At 38.0% G+C, this 20128-nt stretch overlaps 3 protein-coding genes across 3 annotated transcripts in view; 1 reads left to right on the forward strand and 2 right to left on the reverse strand.

Moving 5' to 3' along the window:
- Window positions 1–20128, reverse strand: part of LOC128519142 (adhesion G protein-coupled receptor E5) — a 181557-nt gene that overhangs the window by 128803 nt on the left and 32626 nt on the right. The gene's annotated exons all lie outside the window — the stretch shown is intronic.
- The window catches only part of LOC128519145 (adhesion G protein-coupled receptor E1-like), an 89640-nt gene that overhangs the window by 43179 nt on the left and 26333 nt on the right, over window positions 1–20128 (reverse strand). The gene's annotated exons all lie outside the window — the stretch shown is intronic.
- LOC128519143 (ADP-ribosylation factor-like protein 16) lies at window positions 14941–17955 on the forward strand. The gene is made up of 5 exons (XM_053492746.1): window positions 14941–15001; window positions 15251–15309; window positions 16490–16606; window positions 16773–16888; window positions 17160–17955. Exons 1-5 carry the CDS (start codon window positions 14941–14943, stop codon window positions 17323–17325), a joined length of 519 nt encoding a protein of 172 aa, XP_053348721.1. The 3' UTR covers window positions 17326–17955.

A 20128-nucleotide genomic window follows, 5' to 3' on the forward strand; every position in this document is an offset into this window, starting at 1 on the left:
GTAAGGAGGTTGTGACGTCTTGAGTCCCATCACTGCTAAACAAAGCGAAGAGCCGAGAGTCTCCATGACCTAGCTCACTGTTACCAGAGTGTTCATGTTTATCATTTCATTTTTTAATGTTTTTCCTAATAGGGGATGGAATTAAAATAACCAATAGTTATTTAAAAATCAACTAAGAAATAATTTAAAAATCAACAATTTTAATATAATTTTTATTTTAATATTATTCTCCAAACATTACTTGTCAAATTTTACTTTTCTTGTTTGTGAAACAGAACCTTAAAATGTAAAACAATTAATAAGATATAATTAACTCATGTGAGATTCTCAAGTGAGTCTTCGAACACTGAAGCACTTGAGACTTCAAACACAGAATTTTTTTCGTGTTGATTACTAATCATTGACATTGATATTTCCATATCAATTTGGAAAATTAAATAAAAATAATTAAATAAATAAACACAAGCTGAACTGCTTAAACATTTAGCTCCAGTTTCTTTATTACATAATTAAACAGATAAAGAAGTATTTAAAGTGCCCTAATTTGTTATTTTTTCGAAAATACTTACCAACTTCTATGATGTCATTGTTGGAGCAGCAGCTTATAAATCCTTGAGAATAAACATATTTATAGGCGATCCAATCAACTAGTGCCTTCTGGGAAACTGAGTCTGCAAACCAAAACTACACAAACGAAACAGTGACCTCTAGTGGTGGTCCCTTACAAAGGGATGGCATGTATATTGAGAACAGCAGAGGTCCTAAAACTGACCCTTGTGGGTCCCCATATTTCAATGGCATTACAAAAGACAGTTCTTCATTTAGATCTACAAATTGTATTGATCAGACACGTATGATCTAAACCATTTTAATGCCTGTCCCCGAATACCTATGTAATTTTGTAAGCGATCTATGCGAAGATTATGATCTATAGTGTCGAATGCAACACTAAGAACAAGTAAGACAAGTATTGAGATGCAGCCTTGGTCCGAAGCTAAAAACAAGTCATTTGCAATTTTAACTAGTGCAATTTCTGTACTATGATGGGGCCTGAAACCTGACTGAAATTCTTAGAGGATAGTGTTTTCCTGCAAGAATGTGCCTATTTAAATGGATGTTCTCTGTTCCCATGTCCCTGGTAGACGTCTGATTTTCAGGAATGTCTCTGAACTGTCTCTGAATGAAACTTCTGCCTCTTTGCATGTATTTAGCCCCTTGCATCTGTGCCAGTTTCCTATGGTTTAACTATTGGTTTCCCTCTACTGTCCCATTCTGAGTGTATACCCACACAGCGCCTGCGCGCACAAATGGAAACACTTCTGTCGGAATTTATTTTTTATTTTGTTTTTAAAAGGTAAAGTGCAGGTAAATTTGTTTTATTTTTACTTAATATTTTGTGTTAACTATTTTTATGTATAAATTTTTGGGGCTGTGGAATGAATAATTTGAGTTTTCATTATTTCTTATGGGAAAATTTAATTTGGTTTACAAGTGTTTTGGAATACGAGCTTGCTTCCAGAACGAATCATACTTGTAATCCAAGGTTCCACTGTATATATTTGGCAAATGTAAAGCATACATGTGTACGTTTTTTGTGTTAGTCCATTTTTATTTTATTTTATTATAACAGCTCAAGGAGCAACGTTTGTGCACTTTCTAAAGATTTTAGTTCTGTTTTTAAATTTTTTTTTGAAAATTAATGCTTTTCTTGTTTTGCTTTTGTTTCATTGATTAATCGGAAAAAACTACAGATTAATCAATTATTAAAATAATCGTTAGTTGCAGCCCTAGAACCATGATGTCTGTGATCTACCAGAACATCCTGAAGGTGAATGTCCAGCCATCAGTTTGTCATCTCAAGCTCAAGCGCACCTGGGTTATTATTTTTAATGATACGAAACACACCAGTAAGTCCACTCTGAATGGCTTAAAAGAACAAAACCTGGGTTTTGGAGTGGCCAAATCAAATTCCAGACTTTTATACAATTTAGATTACCTTAAAGCCAAGATTCCTCCACAATGACTTTAAAGACTCATTGCCAGTTATCGCAAATGCTTGATTTCACTTGTTGCAATCCAAGGGTGGCACAACCCGTTATTAGGCTTAGAGGTAATTGGTTTTTTTTATTATTATTATTTACACATTTTATTATTATTATTTACCTTAATGAATAAAATCACTTAATTTGGTATCCACTTGAGTTATCCTTGTGTTATATTAACATTTGTTTGATGATCTTAATCGATTAAGTGTGTCAATTATGCAAAAAAAAAAACAGGAAGGGGACAAATACTTTATTTATGGCAATGTACTGTATGTCCTATTCTGCTATCAGTGATGTTCTTTACTCATTCAAAAGCAGGTTGCTAAAACACTCACATTCCCTTTTTATTATACCTGCTGACTTTAATCATCCCTGAGTGTCCACTACTCTGCCGACATTCACTCAAAACATTACATGCTGTACCAGAGACAATAAAACTTAATTTTATGCCCACAGCAGTGGGGCATTAAACTTATTACCTCTTCCTTCCTTGGAAGATTCACAACCTAATGCATGTCCTTTTTGGGAGCTCACACAGTGAGGAGATGGTCTGACAAGGCAGACTGTTTTGATACTGTGTGGAAAATTTTGTGATGCTCAAAGAGAGGACATTGACTTTGACATTGGCTTTTAACAATCGTCATTGTCGCAAAGAAGCTTCACACAATCAAAAGAACAGAAAGACTGTTTTATCTGAAAAATTAGCAAGGAACATCGCTAATGACATTCACGTGAGCGCATACTAACGGAATCACTGGTGTAATGAAAAAAAAACTAAACAAATGAATCTGTACTTTACCTCTGAAAAGAATCACGACAGAGCAGTGTTTCTGTGTAGGGCAGAGCATGTGTTTGTGCATCTGTATGCGTGTGGAAAGCTGAGAAAAGGAGGGGGTAAGAGGGGGGCTGTAAAGGCGAGAGAGTGTGTTGGTGTGTGTATTGGTGTGTGAAGGAGCGCGGTGTCAAATTACATGCGCGCACACACATAACGACTAACTACAGAGAGGGAGAGAAAAAATGGATTTTTAAACTCTAATGAGACTTTCTTTTGCGTTATACGCTCGCACACACATGTGTTATAAGGAACAATACGCGCGCGCTGTACACACGTGCTTTCAAACACAACAAAATATGTTTTACACACACAGACACATGCTCACAGTGTTATAGTAAACAGTACACGCGTGTACGGATGTTGATTATACCAGTAAGAGACGAGCACTAAGACCCAGCAGGGGAGACGATTACCCACAATTTCGCAGCGCAAGAGAGAGAAAAACCATCGGCTCAGTTGTGATCACGTGACGCTTGGCGTCAAAAATAGAAGCGCATGTGTGATACATGATACTCGGTACTCGTAAACCAAGACTTGCTCGTTTTTCCAAGTAAAAATGTATTCAAAGTCTTTGCTCATCTTGCGGAACACTCGCAAACCGTGTTTCTCTCTCTCTCTCTCTCTCTCTCTCTCTCTCTCTATATATATATATATATATATATATATATATATATATACATACACTCACCTAAAGGATTATTAGGAACACCTGTTCAATTTCTCATTAATGCAATTATTTAATCAACTAATCACATGGCAGTTGCTTCAATGCATTTAGGAGTGTGGTCCTGGTCAAGAAAATCTCCTAAATTCCAAACTGAATGTCAGAATGGGAAAGAAAGGTGATTTAAGCAATTTTTAGCGTGGCATGGTTGTTGATGCCAGACGGGCCGGTCTGAGTATTTCACAATCTGCTCAGTTACTGGGATTTTCACGCACAACCATTTCTATCATTTACAAAGAATGGTGTAAAAAGGGAAAAACATCCAGTATGCAGCAGTCCTGTGGGCGAAAATGCCTTGTTGATGCTAGAGGTCAAAGGAGAACGGGCTGACTGATTCAAGCTGATAGAAAAGCAACTTTGACTGAAATAAACACTCGTTACAACCGAAGTATGCAGCAAAGCATTTGTAAAGCCACAACACACACAACCTTGAGGCGGATGGGCTACAACAGCAGAAGACCCCACCGGGTACCACTCATCTCCACTACAAATATGAAAAAGAGGCTACAATTTGCACGAGCTCACCAAAATTGGACAGTTGTAGACTGGAAAAATGTTGCCTGATGAGTCTCGATTTCTGTTAAGACATTTAAATGGTAGAGTCAGAATTTGGAGTAAACAGAATGAGAACATGGATCCATCATTCCTTGTTACCACTGTGCAGGCTGGTGGTGGTGGTGGTATAATGGTGTGGGGGATGTTTTCTTGGCACACTTTAGGTCCCTTAGTGACAATTGGGCATCGTTTAAATGCCACAGGGTACCTGAGCATTGTTTCTGACCATGTCCATCCCTTTATGACCAGAATGTACCACCATTTAAGCTTTTGAATAAGTGAAGAACATCACTGTTAGCAGAATAGGACATACAGTACATTGCCATAAATAAAGCTGAGTATTTGTCTCCTTCCTGTTTTTTTTTTTTTTTTTTGCATAATTGACACACTTAATCGATTGAGATCATCAAACAAATTTCAATATAACACAAGGATAACTCAAGTGGATACCAAATTAAGTGATTTTATTTATCCTACTTCAGCAGGATAATGCACCATGCCACAAAGCCCGAATAGTTTCATGAATGAACTTAAGGAGGACATTGCAAAGAAGGTTAAGGACATGTGCATCACAAGAGACGTGGGGAAATTCACGTTGATTGAACAACTTGCCATTTATGTAGAGAAACTTTTCAACCAAGAAAGGCAAAAGAAACAACGAAAGCCAGATGATAAAAATCGTGCTGCACAAAAGGACCTGCTCCAGATGGTCACTGTCCAGGCCCAGTGAGATGAAGGATCAGCTTTCAGAGGCGGAGGGTGTGGGCCAGGCAGAGGACATGGATGGGTCATGTGTGGGTCCAACGATCAGTAGATGAGACACTGCCCCAATAAGTAGGCGGTGAATAAAACACAGAAAGGAGATTAAGAAAGGTGGAGGGGCATGGAGGGAGGCACTACGGAAAGGTTGAGTGAGTCACAATTTTCTATGTTTCGCAAAGAAGATGAGCTTAAGCTTACCACACCCTATCCTGTTACTAATATAGGTCACGTTGAAACTGCAATAGCCTTTTTAAAACAGAAGTATGTACCTAAGAGCATGTATATAATGTATATTTCAGATTACTCTAAGTCTCTATGTAAATAGAGTACCTCTCTGGTTGATTCAGGGGCAGGCAGATCAGTTATTAAGTCTGTTATACCACCTAAGCTGAGCGGAGTTTTTGCTCTTTATAGGGGAATCAGGGGTCCCTGTGACTCAGCAAGTCACTCAGCAAGTAACACTAAAATGTGAAATAGGTGGATTGGCCATTTTAATTTTACTTTGTGATTTCTGAAGCTGTTCAGTAAATTTGGTGGACAAAAGCCTAATGTGTAAAACTTATCATTTCAATCACTAGTGATCACAGAGGTCTGTCAGTCACCTATCCAGAGTACACTGATTACCAACTTATGTCTATGAATGGAAGCTGTGACATGCTGCTATAGGAACAATTCAATTCAATTTTATTTGTATAGCGCTTTTAACAATTGGCATTGTCCTAAAGCAGCTTTACACAATCAAAAGAATTATAAGTTTGTATGGAATTTGAATGTGTATGAATCAAAATGGTCAAATAGTTCCTGGTGAGAAAGCCGAGGGCGACAGTGGCAAGGAAAAACTCCCTGAGATGGTAAAAAGAAACCTTGAGAGGAACCAGACTCAACAGGGAACCCATCCTCATCTGGGTGAAACAGAGAGCAGGAATTGATCTGCATTCATACTGTGTGTTGGTTGGCAGGCAGTTCAGCATAACAGTTGATGTTAATTGATGTTAATATGGAGTCCAGTTAGTTATTGAAAACTCAGGTAGACTTGTATGAACTATCGAATTGTCAAGTCCTCAGAGAAACAGCTGCCAACACCAGTCGAGACCAGAACCGTCTTCTAGGTAGAGAAAACCATCCCCAGACACCAGACGCATCCCAAAGAGACACAGGAGGCATCCATGTGATGAGATCTCCAACCAGAAGTGGGGCAACAGGATGGGTCAGACAGGTCCGGAGAGCAGAGGGAGTCTGGATCACTGGCAGCTCAGGAACGACATGTGTAGCTCGACAGAGAGAGGGGGAGAGAGAGAGGGGGAAAGAGGGAAGAGAAAGAATTGGAGAGAGAGCAGAAGAGGAGAGATAACAGTTAGGTATGGTCACAGTCACATAATGTATAATGTAAATGTATATTTACTGTAGAGTGCAAGCAGAGACTCCAGCAGGACTAACTATGACAGCATAACTAAAAGGGAAGAGCCAGAAGGAAACACAAACATGAGGGCTCCCTGAGATGAAAGCAACCAATCACCTCACCATCAACAAACCTGAGTGATCAATGAGAGTGGGGAAGACAGCATCTAAACATACCAGTTCACCATAATACTCTACGTCCATGAGTCCCCCAGATCTGCTCCTTTACCTAAGGCAAATCTATTTATAAAAATGCTTAATTAAATTAATAGGTTTTTAGCCTGGACTTAAACTGATCCTGAGACTGTGCCTGAGTCCCGAACACTATTCGGAAGAGTATTCCATAACTTTGGGGCTTTGTAAGAAAAAGCTCTGCCCCCAGCTGTAGTTTTCATAATACGCAGTACTGACAAGCAGCTTGCATCCTTTGATCAAGTAGGCGTGGCGGATCGTAAGACACTAGCAGTTCACTCAGATACTGCAGTGCAAGACCATTTAATGCTTTATATTTCAAAAGTAGTATTTTAAAATCGATTCAAAATTTCACAGGGAGCCAACAAAGTAAATATAAGACAGGTGTGATGTGCTCGTATCTTCTAGTTCTAGTGAGGACTCTCGCTGCTGCATTCTGGACTAGCTGAAGCTTGTGTATGCACCTAGTTGAACAACCAGACAGTAGGGCATTACAATATTCCAACCTAGAGGTGATAAAAGCATGAACTAGTTTTTCTGCATCATTTAGCGACAATATATTTCTTATCTTGGCATATTTCTGAGGTGAAAGAATGCTATCCTGGTAATATTATCTACATGAGCTTCAAATGAAAGGCTGGAATTTATAATCACACCAAGGTCTTTTACTGTTGCACTTGATGGAACAGAAAGGGCATCTAAAGTTACAGTGTGATCTAGAATCTTACTAGCTGTATGCGGTCCTATGACTAGAACTTCTGTCTTATCTGGATTAAGCAGAAGGAAGTTAATAAGCATCCAATTTCTTATGTCCTGCACACATTGCTCAACATTAGTAAGCTGGTTTATCTCATCAGGTTTTGCTGAGATGTATAACTGTGTGTCATCAGCATAATAGTGAAAACTAAATTATGTTGCCCAGAGAAAGCATGTAAAGGGAGAAAAAGCAGTGGGCCTAAAACTGAACCCTGTGGAACACCAGACTCCACTAGAGAACATGCAGAATCGGTCAAATAGTATCTGAGCCAGGAGAGGGCGGTACCCTTAATTCCTACTACATTTTCTAATCTGTGAAGAAGAATACTATGATCAGTGGTGTTGAAAGCTGCACTGAGGTCGAGTAACACAAGTATAGTGACCCAACCCTGATCAGAGGCCACTAGGAGGTCATTTACTACTTTAATGAGTGCTGTCTCTGTGCTATGATGAGGCTTAAATCCTGACTGATACAGTTCATGTAAGCTATTTTTATGAAGATATGAGAATAGCTGCTCCACTACTATCTTTTCCAGAATCTTAGAGATAAAGGAGAGGTTTGATATTGGCCTGTAATTGGACAGCTAACAGGGGTCGAGGTCAGGTTTCTTAATAATCGGTTTAATAACTGCTAATTTAAAAGATTTTGAGACATACCCAATGCTGAGTGAAGAATTGGTTATTCTCAACAGGGGTTCTGTTATTGCTGGTACTATCTGTTTAAGAAAATGTGTCGATATAGAATCTAATATACAGGTTGATGAATTTGCAGAAGAGATGAGTGAAATTAGTTCATTCTCTTCAAGTGGAGTAAAGTATTCTAGGTTCTGATCTGACATGGCTAGTTTAACATCTGCATAAATTACATTGTTTGGTTTCAAAGCCTCAATTTTATGCCTAATATTTACAATTTTATTATGAAAAAGTCCTCACTATTACACAATGTTGTTGTGGAGATTTCTGCAGTGGTCTTATTTCTGGTTAATTTGGCTACGGTATTAAATAAAAATCTAGGATTATTTTTGTTATTTTATATAAGAGTGGAGAGATACGTTGATCTAGCTACACTAAGAGCTTTTCTATAGTTCAGGATGCTCTCCTTCCATGCTATTTGAAATACTAACAATTTAGATTGATGCCATTTACATTCTAATTTTCTGAGTTGTCTGTTATAAAGAGCATGTATGATCGTTATACCAGGGAGCAAGTTTCTTATCTCTAACAATTTTTTTTTTAACTGGAGCTACATTATCTAAGGTGTAACAAAATGTCGACTCTAAATATTCAGTCGCCTGATTGAGTTCTGTGGGGTCAGACAGTGATCTAATCAAAGTTGGTATTTTTGGGAGATTAGTGATAAAACTCTGTGTGGTAGTTGATATGAATGTACATTTAAAACGGTAGCGGCAATTAATGTTTAGTCAGGACGGGCAGGCCACACCCATTCACTGTTTGGGCATCAATTTCACATGTCAACTCTGAGTGGAAGGCCATTGGTCCTTGGCTACTTGGAGTGGCAAAAGGGTGGGATTAGGAACCCATCACAGACCCAATGGTTCTTCCCAGCCCAAAAAGGGGCCCATATAGTATAAATCTTAACTGGGTACAGTAGTTCTAGCTGAGATAGCTGTGGAATTGACCCCAGATATTAAGTTTGACTCTGATATTCAGTATATTCTAACACAGGTTGCTCCAGATGATCCACCAGCTGATTTCCATGACACATCATGGGACAAAACAAATATTATGTAGGTTCAATCAAGGGAACTGAAGTGATGATCACTCCAAAGTCAAATTTTAAGTCCTACAAACTTCATATGGTATCCCCTTCTACCTGAGTCTTTAGCTGAAATAATTCGTGTGTTTAATTTTTAATTGAAATCTGTTGTCATAGTACACCCCAGCATCTCCTTTTTGTCTAGTAGAACAAGGTCCTAAAGGGACCCATATCAAAGCTACAATTTTAACAAACACAAGTCAAATTGTTTTGCCACGAGATCCAAGTAGTAATCCAAAGTATTCCAAATTCTAAAACAAAGAAGAGAAATGAGCATGAGCATAAAATACTTACTTACTTACCTACTTACATCTCAGACAAATCAAATCCTGTAGTGGCACGATTACTCATGAATTTATGTGCAGTACCAGCAACAGAGAAGGCAGGTGTAGCCTAAAGATATAGTGGATAACAGATGCAGAATTTTTTATACAGAAAAGCATCACATTTATCTGCTACAGAGTGATTAAAATACAATACTAAATAATAAATATTACTGTGAAAAGATGTTTAGTTCTAACCCTGTAACTCTTCTTTCTACAGAACCCACTGCTACTTTGCTCACTGTTAAACAACTTTGTTCCCTATAGAATTAATCGATAGGAAGTGCCATACAGAATCCAGATATCGAGCTGTTTGTTGATGGATCGGAAAGTTGCTTCCTACACATCTCTTCACTCAAGCTGCTGAGCTTATCGCACTCACAGAGTATGTGAATTGGCTAGAGGTAAACCTGCTAACATATACACGGACAGTAGAAATGCGTGGGGTGTGATTTTCAAAGTCAAGACTCTGTGGAAACAAAGGATTTTAAACATCCTCTGACAAATCCATTACACACCATGCCCTGATATCTGCCCTTCCAGATGCCATCCTGTTGCCCAAAACTATTGCTGTGTGTAAGTGTGAGGGTTACTTTAACAAAGCTGATTCTGTCTCACAGAGAAATGCAAAAGCAGATGCAGCTGCCAAGGCCACGGTCAAACTTCCTCTTTCCCATAATGATAATATGTGTGTGCCTGATGCTCTCACCTCCACAGCTAACCTTGAAGAACTGCAGAGCGCAGCCACTCCAGAAAAGAAAACAGTCTGGAGAAAAGCAGGAAGTGTTTTCACAGAAGGGGTTTGGCACGGCCCCAATCACAAGCCATGTTTACTTAAAAAGCTATTTGCATTCTATGCTAAGTTGACACACGGGCTGGACCATGTGTAAAAAGGACGAGACAATTAACAGGTAAAGGCTACACCCTGCTAAAGCACGTTGAAGATGGAAATGAAAAAGAAACGCTGAAAGAAAAAGTGGAAGTTCAATAGACGTCACCATTTATTAAGGAGGATCAACACATGGGTGGCCACCAAACCCTCTGGATACGGACTACTTTCCAATACTCAACCCTAAAATAGATGAAGTCGTAATTGATGCTGTTTAATAACATAAGGGTTCTATCCCCACAAAAATTGCAGTATAATCTTTTCTGAACCTTTTGTATGATAGCATAACTGAAAACCATTTCGAGAGGTTTTGATTGATATTTACTATTTAGGTAGTTCTGTTGTAATATATTCTTAAAATATATATATTCTTAAAATATATTTATATATTTATTTTATATATTTATTTTATATATTTAAAAAAATGTATATGTTTAAAAAAGGAGGGATATGTGGTAGAAAGGATGTACTGTGTGTTTTACTAAAAGTCTACATAATTATGGGTCAGTTAGAGTTGCATCTTTGGAATGTGTGTACGTGCAAGAAAGAACAAGATGTACAGGAAGTAGAGGTCTTGATCTATGTACATTGACAGAGACTCAGCACCAACAGCATCACTCGCCTGCTTATCAACACCCAAGGGAACAGCTCTGTTGTTTTCTTAAACAATATGTGTTTTATGAGATGTCACCATTATCTGCTCCATTAGAATATACAGTAGAAGGCACTGTGAGGAGGGGCGGGGTTACCTCTCTCTTGCAGATGCTTTTGCAGTGTGTATAACAGAGCTGTCCAGTGCTGTGTAAATAAACCTTTACTCTTGTTGTGATACTATTTTAAGTCTCCAGAGTTGTTAATTTAATTTCCATCACAGTTCTTTGGAACTCCAGTTGGAACGCCGCGATTGGGCAGCTGGATGAACTTCCACCACATTAGTTAGAAATTAATACATTTATCACATATTTAACCATTTACCCATACCCTAGACATTCATACAGTGAGTGGTTCTCATAATTAATAGAAATTTTTATTTTGCATTTTCTTTATTTGTAAAGCACCACACATATTAGCTGTTAGGTAGGTCACTAGGTACACCTGTTCAGCTGAACATTAGTGCAAATGTCTAATTGAACCATCACATGCAGACACAATGCATTTAGGCATGTAAATATGGTGACGTTGATCTACTGTAATGAAGTTCAAAGTATCAGAATGGGAAAGGAAGGTGATATGTAAGGTATTTCCAATACTGCTGAGCTACTGGTATTTTCACACATCACACGCCATCTCTAGGATTTACAGATAATATAAAAAAAAAAAAGAAAATATTTAGTGAGCCAATGTTCTTTGAAGACATCTTGCTATGTCTGAGGTATGGTGAAGACCATTTCTGATCATACATCACATCAAACCTTCAAACATATGGGCTACAGCAGCAGAAGACCACAACAGGTCCCAATTTAAGGCTACAATCCACATTTGATTACCAAAATTGGAAAAATGTTGTCCGGTTGGATAAGTAAAGCAACATTTTGGCATAAACTTAAAATCATGGATCAATCCTGTCTTGTATCAATAGTTCAGAGCTGGTGGTGCAATGGTTTGGGGGGAGATTTTCTTGGCATACTGAGCTGAGCATAATTTAAAAGCCCAATAGAACGGCTTCGGGACGTGATAGAATGGGAGGTTAACATCAAGGATGTTCAGCGACAAATCTGCAGCAATTGTGTGATGTGTCTATCAACGTGGACCAAAATCTCTTAGGAATGTTTCCAGTCCCTTGGTAAATCTATGTGATGAAGAATTAAAGCAATTCTGAAGGCAAATCAAGTCCAACCCAGTACTAGCAAAGTGTACCTAATGAAGTTGCCAGGTAGTGTACTTACTAATGTACTTTCTTAGAGTGGTCAGGAATTATAAACTACTGCATTAAAAAGGTTAGCTTTCAGACTTATTTCTACAGAAATAAACAGTTAAATTATATTTTAGATGGAGCACATGAAAACCTCATTCTGATATGTCACTTCTCAGTGATTTAACCGGAAATGTAACCGGAAATGTACGTAACCGGAAATGTAACCGGAAACTCAACCATGGTTCCTGCCAAAGCCAGGAAAACCAATAAATCAGATAATGTGACCAAGTGATGAAAAGTCTGTCAAGCCATTTGAGTGCGCAGTACTGCAGGAGCAAATTCATGGATGTTTGTTTTACTGCAGTTGGATTGAATTAGAATGAGAAATTATGTTAAACACATGGGACATGGACATAAGGCATGTTTGTTTTTGGTGGTGTTAGAAATTTAAGATGCATACATGTGACATGTGACATGATATGCAATTATTCTATTATTATGTATTTTAACTTGGTTGACTTCAGTGTTGACTGCAAGTAAGCCATAATATTTAATGTAAATGTGATAAGAAAATGTTAGTCTGAAAAATGTACAGGTTGCCTCCAAAATCTTGTGCCTGAATTGTATCATAATCTCTCTCACATGCTGCGAGGTACTTTGTAGGGCTGCATAATATGTACAGTGAGGTAAATAAGTATTTGATCCCCCTGTGATTTTGCAAGTTCTCTTACTTAGAAATCATGGAGGGGTCTACAATTGTCAGCAGGTGCATTTCCTCTGTGTGAGACTGAATCTAAAAAGAAAAATCTGAAATCACATTGTAAGATTTTTTTAACAATTTATTTGTGAACTACTGTGTCAAATAAGTATTTGATCACTTGCTTATCAGACAGATTTCTGACCCTCAAAGACCTGTTATCCTGTTTTTAAATAGTCCAGCTACACTCTGCTCATGATTCTAAATTAGTAGCACCTGTTTGAGGTCGTTAGCAGTCATAAAGACACCTGTGCACCCCACAATCAGCCAAAGTCTAAATAGATACATTGGGTATCAATGATGCTAAGAATGATGAAGAATCAGCCCAGAACTACACGGGAGGAGCTGGTCAATGCCGTGAAGAGAGCTGGGACCATCGTTTCCAAGGCTACTATCAGTAATACACTAAGATGTCATGGTTTAAAATCTTGCAAAGCATGGAAGGTGCCTATGCTTAAGTCAGCCCATGTCCAGGCCCGTCTGAAGTTTGCCAGGGACCATCTGGATAGTTGTCATAGTTATAATGGCACACCACAGAAACATTATGGCAGTTTGATGGCATTCTAAAGTGGTATAACAAAACCACATAAATCTTCAGTGAGCGGAAATTGCAACATGCAATGCAGAAGTTTTCAGATCAACCAAACCTGCTCAGGTTTTGTACATGTAACAAAACAGTGAGATTTGTTTTTTTATATATATTTATATATCTGACCAGACAAGATTGCTCAGCACAGTGCTTTGCATAGAAAGTAAGATTTTTTTTTACTCTATTAACTCACCCATAGAGATGTGTTACATACAACAGACATGCTGCTGTTCAGATGTAGAAGTTGCTGCACATTCAGTTTCCTGTGCAGCATGTGCTTGGTCAGATCTGTTTATCTCTAATCTCATTGCTGTATTGATAATATACTGTATATACTAATCTAATTAAATACTTTATTGCAAAATAGCTTATCTTAAAGATGGATACAGTACACTACAGTGTACCATCAATATCTGTAGGTCATAAATATACATTTGACTTCTTTTAGCCTCATCACACATGACTTCTAGATGTTTTAGACATTAACACTTTTTTATCATGTTATGTGCTTATTCTGTACACTTGACTTTGACCCCACCAGGTTATCCCTGAGACACAAAGACATGCATAAAGGGTAATACAAAAAAATGATATACAGCTATCCAAAGATCGGTCATAAGTGAAACATTTTGCCATGGCATGCATCTGTGAATGACTGAATAGTATATAAGAGCATGGAAATTCATGGATGGATGGATGGATGGATGCATGTTAAACAATATAACGGTTACCCTAATGTTATCTAATTTGCTCCAGAATGTCAAAACTGGTATTAATTATACATTATCTGATAGCAAATGTTCTTCGGCTTCTGCATTTAATGCATAATATAATTGTTGAATTTGGGAGCAGAACCTGAGCTTTTAAACTAGGTGGCCAGGGTAGACCAGGTGACTTTACAACAAAAATATTCTAAACAATTCTATGAGGTAAACTTTGTGCCTAAAGTAAGACTAAAGTTTGGTAAGAACCATATATAGGTGTCCACATACATTTTAAGTGTCCACATACATTTTACTATATTTTAATTGAGTGACTGACAGAGAACCAACAGTATCTGATAATTCTAGCTGTATATTGGTGGACCTGGTAAAATGCACATTTCCTGCTTTGTAAAAAATACAGACCAATAATATAAAATAAAATATATTAAATATTATGTATAAAATATAATGTGTACAAAATTCGAAAACACGCAGTGAATATGAGAACTCAATCAGAGAAAAATAAAATAAAATATAATATAATATATATATATATATATATATATATATATATATATATATATATATAAAATCAGATTCAGTTAAGTTGCTTTTACTTTGAAATTGGAGGAGGTCGTCATGGTAACCCTCAGCTGCGTGTTTGGGGGTGGTTAGCTATCTAGATGTTTTAAAGCTTTAAGCGTGATATATTTGTAATATGTAAAAATTTACATATATTGCGTTTTGCTTGGTTTTTAATTATTATCTGAGTCATAGTTATGTGTTTATTACTGGGTGCGACGGGCGTCGGAAAGACCCTGCTTGTAAAACAACTGCAGAATATCCTGATTTAGCGAGCTAGCTAGCTGACTAGCCGGTTAACTAGCATTGTTTCGATAGACCTGATTATCGTGTTTATGTCTTTATATCCTAAAAAAAAAAAGATAATGAGCATTTTGGTTAGAAAGTACATCTATCGTTTTGTATAGAGAATATGTAATTGAATTTAAACCCCGAGCTGTTTTTGTTAATTATGTTTTTTTTTGGTTGACAACATCTTGACGTTGTTTTTTCCTTAGCTAAAGGTACAGCTGTGTCAGAGGGGTGAGCCAGCTGCTTTAGGAGAACCACCTGCTACTCTGCCTACAGTAAGTGCAACATATGTCCATTTTTATCCAGCTATATTTATTGTATGTATTTGTTTACAGCTGCAATTCGCTTTAGATAAGTCTTCATTAGCTTGCCACTGGGTTTTTTGCTCATTCCTCAAGACAAAACTGCTCCAGCTCCTTCATGTTGGATGGTTTTCACTTGTAAACAGCAATCTTCAAGTCTGACCACAGATTCTCAATGGGATTGAGGTGTGAGCTTTGACTAGACTATTTCAATACATTTAAATGTTTTCCCTTAAACCACTCGAGTGTTGCTTTAGCAGTATGCTTCTAGTCATTGTCTTGCTGGAAGGTGAATCTCCACAGGCAGACTGAAACAGGTTTTCCTCAAGAATATTCCTGTATTTTTTGTTTTTTTTTCCTGTATTTGAGGAGTCGCCCAGATGTCTTTTGACAAACTCAAATGCCTTCCTATTTTTAAACCTAAGTAATGGCTTTTTCTGGCCACTCCTCCATAAAGAGGTACTTTTGCAAGGCATTGTATGTGAATTCTTTATTTTTAATACATAATTACTAATAAGATTGGTTCTGAGAGCATTAATAATGTTCACATGCATGTAAATTCATCTGAACCACAATCCTAAAAGTAAAGGTGACTACAGTACTTGATGCATCACTTTGTTGCACAACGCTAAATAAAAATGAACACAAATTGCATAGAAATACCAGGACTGTCATGTCAAACTGTGACAAATGTTGTGTATGTCAAACTGGGACTTTTGATTTTTTTTGTGAATGAAGGCATAAGAAAATTGTCATTTACTGAAGACTTCAACCACAGTACGGTTATGAGACACAGTAAGACATTTGAATGGTGCAAATATTTCAAGAAGGCCCTGTGCGCATGCATGACAAATCCTGGCTAAGATGGTTCAGAGATCACTGCAATTGTTTCCGTGGAAACGGAAACGGAAATGCTTCATTTCACTAGTGCTTTGATGGTGTCCAAGCACTAGTGAAATGCTGGGATAAATGCATTAGTGTAGCAGAGCATTATATACGATTATAAAAGGATTTTTTTACTCTAATAACTGTGTTTGATTCAGCGAATACAGAGATGAGCATTAGAGTCAAACTGTACTGTAGATTTACATAAATGCATCTTATAGATGCAGAGTACATCATATAGCTGAGCTGGTAATTTTTTTTTGTACAGGTGGGCACTAACCTGACTGACCTGACACTGAAGAAGAGAAGCGTGACTATCAGAGAGTTAGGAGGCTGCATGGGCCCTATATGGCCCAGCTACTTTAGAGACTGCACATCTGTTATTGTAAGTGTTATGTAATAGAAAACACTGCAAATGGTCAAACAGAACAAAAATATTTCCCGTGGCAGCATTTTTTCCGCAATATTAGTAGTTCATTTATTAAAACTCCACCCTGCAAAATGACATTCCAGAATGTTTCCATAAAATTACACTATGCTTTTGTCTTCAGTTCATGATAGACTCTGCCAACATCACACAGATTTCCTCCTCGTGCATCCAGCTGCTCAGCGTTCTCTCGGCCGAGCCACTCCGTTCCGCCTCTGTCCTTGTGCTGTTCAATAAGAGGTCAGACTTTAATGTTTTTAATTAGTGTTGTGCTTTTTTTAATTAAAAATGACAAGCAACCATGTTCTCAATGCTGATCTAACTCCTTAAATGTTTCATAGGATTCATTTATTTAATTTAACTTGCTTTTAACTTTTGAGGAAATAAAATGACCACAAGAGGAACAAATGTATTTAACAAATCTGACATCATTGTTCCCTGAAGCCGCACTTTAAGGTGACTTGAGAGGGTTACAGCTTGCTAAGTTCCATTTTTTTAATTCTCTTTCTAGTGATCTTGCATGCACTATGTCACCAGTGAAAATAAAATCACTCTTTAGGATGGATGACATCATTGCCTCTGCTTCCCAATCGATCACAGTTTTGGAGCTCAGTGCTCATTCTGGAAAGGGCCTTCAGGAAGTTCTCAACTGGCTGGACGTGACTCACCCTGACTGACCCAGACAGCACACAGGTCAAAACGCAAATCATAGAAAATACTGACACTTTCTCACTCACTCATTCTCTATACCACTTACCCTGTACAGGGTTGCGGGAGGACTGGAGTCTATACCAGGGGACTAAGGTGAGCATTAGGTGAGTTACGCCTTGGATAGAGAGCAAGTCAATTGCAGGGCACAAGCACACACACGCACTCACTCATTCACTATTGAGTAATTTGGAAACGGCAATTTGCCTAATCTGCATCTCTTTGGAATGTGGGAGGAAACCAAAATACTCAGAGGAAACCCACCAAGCACAAACTCCATGCACAGACTGAGGCGGTGCAAGACCACAGTGATCAAACCTGTCTACGACTTTGTCTCGTTCTTGTTCACATTGTTTACCGATTGACTGACCTCTGCCTGTTTATTGACTTCTGTTTTTGATTACACACATTTGATTTGACTGCCAGTGTTTAGTACATTTAATAAAATACCCTCTTTTAACTACAACTGTGTCTGCAATCTCCTGACGTGGGTGTTTCCCATAGATCAATTTGTTGTTTGTTAATCATGATATCGGTGTTGACTGCCACAGATTGAATTTCTAATTCAACACACAGACCTATATGTAAACAGCCCTGCCCCTTGGTACCAAAAGTACCAAAAAAAAAAACATGTAAGTAATAAAAATGCATTTTTAAATAAATACACAGTATGGATTTTCAAGTACATTTTACTATCTTGACTTGAACTTGACAAAGCCTGCTTACCATCATATAACTGTCCTTTTTACTAGAGAAAGGCTGTTGAGCTTCTCCCACAGGCGCTGCTTGATTCCGCGGCCCAACTCCATGGAGTATGCGCGTGGCTCTCCATTGGACATCAAAAGGCTTGGATCCACCACTGTGTGGTAGAGATTTTGGTATTTTGAAACGCTTAGGCCATGGATCATAAGAGGCTCCTCCTTCAGTGATTTCCTGGCGGAGCCTGTCCCTGAGGCCGTTGCTTTGAAGAACCTTGATCGTGGACGGAATTTAGGAATCACAGCAGCATTCACAATGTAACGCTCTTCCAGAGGTGGCTCTAAACTCTGCAGCTTTTTCTCCAGCGCTGCTTCCAATTTCCCCTTCCGTGTAATCTAATTGGAGAATTTAGAATATTAGCACCATTAACTATCATGTTCCAGGGTTCGAATCCAAAGTAGACTTAAATTGAAAGCTAGCATGCTATGTATGGTTGTACAATTCTTTGTAATACACACAAAGTAGTGCCCTTGATCAGGGTTTAGATAGGGGTTTGGGATTTAGCCTTTATCTATTTTTTGTTAAAAATGGACTACTCTACAAGTAGAGGTACCACCTTTTTTACTCAAGTATACACATACTACATATGTGCTCTAGAATGGACTTTAAGTAAAAAAATTACAGGGACTCCACAAATAAATATGTATATTCCTGCACATCTATTGGGCCAACTTAATAAACAGTATTTTTAAAGTAACTCAAAACTTCTCAAATGTCAGCTGTATATTGGTGTCATCATGCATACAGTAAAACACTAAACTCACATTTCTGCCATTTGTCCTCAGAGCAGCAGAAGAAGATAGTCGAGGATGGTTAAAGACCACTGCAGCATTTTTAATTAAGTGCTTTTTCTGAGGTTCCTTAACTCCTTGCACACCATACTGAGGTCCTGCTTCCCTCTTCCTCTTCTTCGCAATCTGACAATAAGTCTTAATTAATATTGTGAATAACCATGTCTCTGATTTCTTTTTTTTTTTTTTACACGATCTGGACATAATTTTATGCTTTAAGGTTCTTTTGAGCTTTACGATTTATGGCTTAATACAGTTTGTACGCTTCCTTAAACGAAGTAGCGGAGTGACTACAAAGTCACTTAATTTAATCTTGTGCATTTCTGAACAAATATTTAGTTGTATAACCATGCTTTCTGAGAACTTTACATTTGTGACAATTGTACTACACGCAACAATTCCTCTGCTTTTTTTGGTTTTGCCTTAGAAACAGCATTTTTAATGTCAGGCCACAAGTTTTCTATTTGATTAGGGTCTGGGGATTGGGCTGGCCACTCCATAACGTCAATCTTGTTGGTCTGGAACCAAGATGCTTCTTGCTTACTGGTGTGTCTGGGGTCATTGTCTTGTTGAAACACACATTTCAAGAGCAGCATCGTCTTCAACTTTCATGACATGCTGTGAGTGTGGATCCTACTGTGACACGCCTACCCACACAAACAAAAACGGGTAGCTACGCCAGGCTAAGCTCATAACTACTTAAACCTTGGTATCAGACTGCGGAGCGTCTACAGTACAGAGACCGTGCATACGACGAGCGAATAAAACTCTGCATCACACTAAGACATGCAAAGATCTTTAATCCTTTTTCTCTTATCTCCAGCCTGCATGCCCAGGAGCACAGGAGAGTGTGATACTACAGTAATAGAATATGCCTTAATATGGTTGAAGTGACTCACAAAACACTACAAAAGATTTAATTTGCCATTAAAATTGGTAGACTTTTTGTCAGTCAGTTTGTTGTTAGTCTTTGGGGTGCCCCCATTGAAGGGTCCCCGCAGCAGATCAACTGATCCTCACAACAACTGAGCACAGGTTTTACACAGATGCCTTTCCGGACGCAACGAAACCTGGGCTTTTTTGCATGGCAGACGAGAAACCTACTGTAACTATGAGTTAACCTGGTTATGAAAACGGTAAAATTTTTATTTCCTACAAATTTTATTTAGTTTCTACATATTTTGGGATTAAGATTCATGTTTGTCTGGAGCACTGTGTACTA

Source organism: Clarias gariepinus, chromosome 3 (assembly GCF_024256425.1).
Source record: "Clarias gariepinus isolate MV-2021 ecotype Netherlands chromosome 3, CGAR_prim_01v2, whole genome shotgun sequence".
Taxonomy (NCBI): domain Eukaryota; kingdom Metazoa; phylum Chordata; class Actinopteri; order Siluriformes; family Clariidae; genus Clarias; species Clarias gariepinus.

Bases quoted from the DNA above. Each gene is read 5' to 3' on its own strand.
- LOC128519143 (XM_053492746.1), top strand. From the start codon at position 14,941: ATGTGTTTATTACTGGGTGCGACGGGCGTCGGAAAGACCCTGCTTGTA. The intron at 16,607-16,772 runs GTAAGTGTTATG...TTTTGTCTTCAG, and splicing joins GAGACTGCACATCTGTTATT to TTCATGATAGACTCTGCCAA. The intron at 16,889-17,159 runs GTCAGACTTTAA...TTCTCTTTCTAG, and splicing joins CTTGTGCTGTTCAATAAGAG to TGATCTTGCATGCACTATGT.